The sequence below is a fragment of the Xenia sp. Carnegie-2017 genome, unplaced genomic scaffold (assembly GCF_021976095.1).
Source record: "Xenia sp. Carnegie-2017 unplaced genomic scaffold, XeniaSp_v1 HiC_scaffold_16, whole genome shotgun sequence".
Taxonomy (NCBI): Eukaryota; Metazoa; Cnidaria; class Anthozoa; order Malacalcyonacea; family Xeniidae; genus Xenia; species Xenia sp. Carnegie-2017.
In genome coordinates this window covers 10573324-10580054 of record NW_025813469.1, presented here as the reverse complement: position 1 = coordinate 10580054, position 6731 = coordinate 10573324, and the positions used below count along the sequence as shown (strand labels likewise).

The 6731-nt window shown below is 33.9% G+C and overlaps 1 protein-coding gene across 1 annotated transcript; it reads left to right on the top strand.

Moving 5' to 3' along the window:
* The first annotated feature begins 296 nt into the window (after nt 1-296).
* LOC124436040 (transmembrane protein 161B-like) lies at nt 297-5353 on the top strand. The gene is made up of 9 exons (XM_046985967.1): nt 297-352; nt 1131-1282; nt 2123-2177; nt 2282-2434; nt 2607-2708; nt 2790-2964; nt 3765-3861; nt 4641-4843; nt 5303-5353. Exons 1-9 carry the CDS (start codon nt 297-299, stop codon nt 5351-5353), a joined length of 1044 nt encoding a protein of 347 aa, XP_046841923.1.
* The last annotated feature ends 1378 nt before the right edge of the window (nt 5354-6731 follow it).

Here is a 6731-nt window from a genome sequence, read left to right as displayed (position 1 = left end):
GTTAATTTTAAGAGCTATGTAGTCTTGCAATGCTAAAGTTAATAAAATCTTGCAAATTTTTAAATCTTTTAGTGCGGGATAATACGGCAGCTGGGAGTTTTGTTTTCAACCGACGTTTCAAAAACATAAAATAACGAAGAGTTAATGAGTTCAGAAATTGTTGTCAACTTGAAAAAATTATTTTGTTGTCCGCATTTTCTTCCAATAAAAGTTAGTACATGTGTTAAATTATGGATTTATATCCGTGGCAACTTCCTGTGCTTACATTTTTAAGTAAATTCCTTTTGTGTGTGAGAATGGAAGAACAAATTTATCGCGGAAGTTTTTCTCCTAGCAGCTGTTCTGATTTCAAGTATTTTTCTTATAGTTTATTAAATGTAACGTCAACGAACCTTCTTTTGTTGCTGGTGAACAAAACTTTATCCGCAAAATTTTTGTTCATCGTGTACTGTAAAAACCTTTCTAACTGTTTGAAGATTGAGTTCAACTTTGTGCGTTCATCAATTATGAAGGCAAAGAGCTATGGTGGAAGTTTGCACATTCATATCAAAGTTTGCAAATTAGCCATGTTATCAAAAGTTCCGACTCGACTTATGGATGGTTGGTTCTGTACAAATGCAATATTTTAGGTTTAGTTTGCAACAAAACATTCCGACATAGTAATTGCAGGCAAAGTTTGGCATTTCTTTCGCCGATCTGACTTTCGTCTTTTCTCATTTATGTAAACACTCACGAAGTTCCGTGGTCAGTTCTTAAAGCTAAACACTCACGAAGTTCCGTGGTCAGTTCTTAAAGTTAAACACTCACGAAGTTCCGTGGTCAGTTCTTAAAGCTAAACACTCACGAAGTTCCGTGGTCAGTTCTTAAAGCTAAACACTAACGAAGTCCCGTGGTCAGTTCTTAAAGCTAAACACTCACGAATTTCCGTGGTCAGTTCTTAAAGGTAAACACTCACGAAGTTCCGTGGTCAGTTCTTAAAGTTAAACACTCACGAAGTTCTGTAGTCAGTTCTTAAAGCTAATTACTCACGAAGTTCCGTGGTCAGTTCTTATAGCTAAAGACTCACGAATCCTGTAAGGTTGTTATAAAATCCTGTAAGGTTGTTATTCTTTCCTTTACTTTAAATACAGACGTGTTTTGTTTCTGCTCACTGCTTCCTCTTGGTCGGGTGATGATTCAGGAGAAAAATCTGTCTGCTTGACATTTGGTGTTTTTTTCTTTGTTCTGGCGATTGCCATTTTGGTAGTCAATGAATCTATGTTGGAGTTCAATTTGGATTCAGGTAATCTTTTAATTTAGTTGGCAAAGTTTTTCTCAAATTTTTTTTTATAACATAAATATCACTGAAATGAGTAGAAAATTGTGAAATCATTATAATGCGCTGAATGAGATGTCGTTATTAGATGAGAAAGTGCAGCGAATTATAAAGGGTTGGAAGAAAATTATTTTGTGTCAGCTCATTTGGGTCAGATTTGATTTGCCTTTCTCTGAGATTCACTTCGGATCATCTGACATTGATCCTGATTTACAATACTTTGAATTTGAACTAAACTAACTTAACTAACATTCACGAGCCCCGTTAATTCGATCTGCTTTGTTTGCTTGAAAACATTTTTAAGTCTTGGCACAGTATAGGAATATACAGTAGGTTCACTTCACTGTGCAACTGGCTCCTGTATATTTAATTAGTTTACTGGCTGCCAATGTTGTAATCACATTCCCAATAAGATATGCGTTGCAGGAAAAGATTCAATGGAGTGGCTCTACTGTATGTTCTCTTTAGTTTGGTCCTGGTAAGTCTCTGTTTGCCTGCTCCACGGGTCTTTCTGACCTTTAAATCAGGCTTCATCACTTGCACTTTGTTTGTTTCTTTTACATGGCAATAACACAGCTCTTTGTTTTTTTACGACTTTCGTCGACAGTTGAGTTCATCTAAAATGTTAAAACAACTGTACTTTAAAAGGTGTGTCCGAGAATCAAGATTCTGTATTTTGCCAAATACCGACGAAATCTTGTCTTTCTAATCAAGAAACATTAGTAAATTTTCACTTACTCCGTTTTATGAGCTTTCAATCTACTCCGAATCGTTTTCGTCTCATGTTTGAGTCGACCTTCTCTTTAGGTTACGAAATATTCTCTGAAGAAGCTGAATTATTTTTGAAGAAGCAAGGATTCACACGAGAGTAAGTCAATTCCTGACGACACGAGTCTCAAGAACGCGACATTTAAATTAAAACCATAACGAAGCATTAGTGTTCTTACACTTTGTCTCAATTGTCTTCAACAAAGGTGAATCCGCTCCAATATGGATTTTCAAACTCGCGCTTGCTGTTATCTCGGGAATTATCGTAGCCTTTCTCGCTTTTCCTGGCATTAGAATATCAATATTGTTATTGGATTTGATAGAGCAATACAAATCTAACAGGTTGCTTCTGTAAGTAGGAATACTTGTCTAATATGTTTCTTCTATAAGTAGTATTTGTAGCGTTAATGACATTAAATATTCATCATAAATAAATTGTGTTTATGAATCAGCTTCACTTTGTTGTCATGTATTGAGATAATTGGCTTAATATACGACCGCTGACCATTTTTTAAATTTTTAGTGTCCTTTTTTATGTAAATTTCTTCGCTCCTCTTTGTCTTGTTTTATTGTGGATCAAACCCTTGGCTCGCGAATACTTCACGAGCAGAAATAATTCATTTTCGCAAGTGAAGAAATGACTTCCCTCGTTCTTCTCATTATTTTTGTAGCTACTTTCTTAAACTAACGTTTGTGTATTTTATAGAGTATCGGACTCAAACTTTGATAACATTCGCATTGGAGTCATCTTACTTTGTTGTCTTATGCGGTTTTTCTTTACCAAAATGCATCTCCAGGCTTTCTTAGACATCGCCAAAGTTAAAGTGAACAGAATGAAAAGGGAAGCGGGCAGAACGAATAGTTCTGCTTTGCAAAAAAAGGTAAACATTTTTTTTTGTTTTATTCCCGACACTATTTCTACTTAATTTACGATTTTGTGGAAGCCACATTTTGTGAAATATTTGTTCTTCGACGGATGGACTGCGATGAAACATATTTAATTTTTGTTTGCTTCAATTTAAAATAAATGTTCAGATTTGTATGGAAATTCACAGTTTGTTACGAAATTAACGATTCGGCATTTTACTACGCTGGTTTTTGATTTTATTGAATAATTTAAGGCCAGTACGTGTAATTTTTCTTTACAATTAAAACGAATTTCCAAAAGCGAACAGAAAAATTTTGTACAATGCAAGAAACAGAACAAAAAACATTTAAGAATACTGGCCGGAAGAAAAGCATTTGGAAAGTGAGTTTTATTTTCTCAATATCCCCCTCGTGTTTCTAAAATTCTATAGAAACAGGTTAAGCGTTTTCTATTTCGTAAACAGAACATCGATGCTCCTCATGCATGTGTTGATGAATGTGTGTTTATTTGCTCTGATAGAATTTTATTTCCAACTATCAATGAAAACAATTATTTCTTAAAACTATATAGAACTATGCAAAATGGCATCTCGGTAAGAGTATTTGCACAATGAAGAAAAGTAATTATCTCTAAAGAGAAGCAAATTAACATAATGAAACTGAACTAGTTGTTAAGTATTTTTAAATGATCGTTGACATACAGTCAGAAAACTGAAAGGTAAATTTCTGTGTTAATATTATTAATAATTTGAGCAATATCCTTCATTTTATAATGTTCACATTCAAATATCGGTGTATTTCATGTATTTTTTAGATTTTTAGTGATTTTTGTTATTTATCTGTGGCTTCTCTTCAATATTTGACTCCAGTTATCCTTTTGGTCTTTTTGACGATATCTTTAAGAACTGCAGGTACACATTGGGATTATTGGGTATACTGGGTAGTCTTTCGTTATTCTTTAAGAACAGCAGGTACATATTGGGATTGTTGAGTATACTGGGTAGTTTTTAGTTATTCTTTAAGAGCTGCAGGTACATATTGAGCTTTATTGGGTATTTTGAGTAATCTTTAGTTATTCTTTAAGAACAGCAGGTACATTTTGGGATTATTGAATATACTGGGTAGTATTTAGTTATTCTTTAAGAACAGCAGGTACATATTGGGATTGTTGAGTATACTGGGTAGTATTTAGTTATTCTTTAAGAACAGCAGGTACATATTGGGATTGTTGAGTATACTGGGTAATCTTTAGTTATTCTTTAAGAACAGCAGGTACATATTGAGCTTTATTGGGTGTTGTGAGTGATCTGTAGTAATTTTAAAAACAACTGGTAATAATGAATTTATTGGAGATGCTTGTTAGTTTATATTACCCAAATCATTAACGATTCGTCGAATTCCAGCTACCTGGGCTCATATCATCAATTTCCAACTGTAGATAAAAAGGACCGCTAACCAGTTAGGACATGCTACAGCCGCCTCTTTCCCCACAATAATTTCCACCTTTACTTGCAAACATTGCGAATGCGTTTGTTTTGAGATTTTAAAGGGATGGGCCTCTTTTCCCTTCCTCAATAAAGATCTCCCTATGTCCCTCGGTTGTACGTACTTTGTTGCAAATAAAAGTTTCTCCGTTATATTGTCAAAGACAGTTAGTATAACTATTGTTATAAATGCATTTTCTTCACAGGTACTACCGACTGGGAGTCGACCAATGCTTTAATGAAACGTCTTCAGAAATCAATGCTCGTTTCAAATGTCACGGTGAACGCTGTTCAAAATCTACGTCAGGTGAACGTGTCGGAACTTGTCAGAGTTGTAACGTCATATTTCACGTGGTGGATATGCCTGGCGATGTTTATGACGTCTGCTTTTGGTGTTGTCTATCATCAGGTATTTTATGTATAGATGTGTACAGTGACGGTAAGAAATATGGTTATTTGTATTGGATTGGAATGGATTATGTTGAAGTCGGAAGCTCTTGGCAGAATTCATAGGTAACCGACTAGTTGTCAGATTTTATCATAGCTTACTCAAGTTTTATCAATCAGAGTCTGGGTAATGCAGTAGCGCTCTGTAATGTCCGACTGGCCCAATTTTGAGGACTTTAGGCAAATTAGATTTTATACATATTGAATACTATATGAAGGAATCGCCATGCTATAGTTATATTTTATCAATGAATATTGACTGATCATTACAATCAATATTACTTTTTGATTGTGTTCATCTACGTAACACAAACTTTGAATGTCAATTGTTGTCTCATTGTTTCATTTATGCAGATTTCGCTGTCTTTTGCTTTACAACTTCCTTTTAGTATTTTGTACATTTGAGATATTTAACAATTAGATTACTAGCTCGAGATTTTATGAGTTGATAGTTGATGATGGCGAAGCCTGATTAACGTCTTACGTCGGTTGAAATCGAGAAAAAATTCGTGAATGAACTCCTCTCGAATTATCGTTTCAAGTAAACAATCAAATTCATCCTATGACACTAAGTAAAACGCTAGAGAGAAACCATAATTTTTTGCTTCTTGCTATCTAATGAGAATTCGATAGGAAGTATAATAGCCAATCAAATACAGCATTTGCTATAGAATAAGAGTAGTATTCTTGTAATTACCAATTAGATTACAAGCAATCTAATGGTTTATTAGTAGAATCATCTTAATATTCATGAAGAAAAAGGTTGCCAGTAAAATTTTCATTAATTTGTTTTGTGCATATGTTGTTGACATCGCTATTGAAAGCGAACGAATGTTACTCGATACATATAAAGTTAATTTAAAGGAACTTTTTTTATTTTATATTTAAATATCGTTAAGTCGAATTTAGTGGCAACTTTACTCATCTCTTATATTGTCTTTCAGCTAAACAATAAAATAACCGTCAGAAACCTTAGTAAAACGCGAGACAGCAGCCATGTTTTTCGCTACCCGTTTCTCTTGCTTTGCTGCTCGCTATCTATGTAAAAATAGATAGTGAGTAGAGTAGCCAATGAAATTAAAGCATTTGCAATAGAGTACTAATATGGATCGACTAAATATTTTTTTTTGATGTATTGTTGTTAGTTATTACATTCAGAAAGTGTCAGGTACAATTTTACAACAAAGAAAAATAATTAAGCAAATAAAACAATCAAAGTCTGCAGCATTCCTTAATGCAAGTTTTGAACTTTCTAACTGCAGGTAGTTGAAATATTTGTACGATACGTTACACGACTATGACTATAGCCATTTACATATGTATGTATAATCATAGTCGTACAACGCATCGTATACATACATAATTTCAGATCGTTAATTGTGAGTAAATATATAGCAAGCGTCACCTCCCCGTGAAAAAATGCTCTTTGATTGACTCAGAAAAATTTTTGGCGGCCATTACTTTTCTAAACGTAATTTTAAAAAAATTGAACATATTACATTATTTAAACTGCCAAATTTTACATAATGAAAAACGGTATAAGCGAAACTATAAAACATGCAAAATGCGAGTTGGAGGTGAGCAATCAGAAAGCGAATTTTATTATCCAGACTACACATTTTCAGGGATTGGTTGCCAATGGCATATCAGTCAGGCTGCAAATTTGTCTTTGTTCACCAACGGTAAAAACAATAGATTATTAAAGAAATGAATAGTGATAATAATCTAAACTTTACGCACGTAGCAGGACGAAAACTAAAGTAGTTAAACTCAAGCCTCCCTAAACACCACGAAGAGATAAAATGAAAGTTTTATACTTGGTATACTTGGCGTAAGGCATAAAAGCTCGC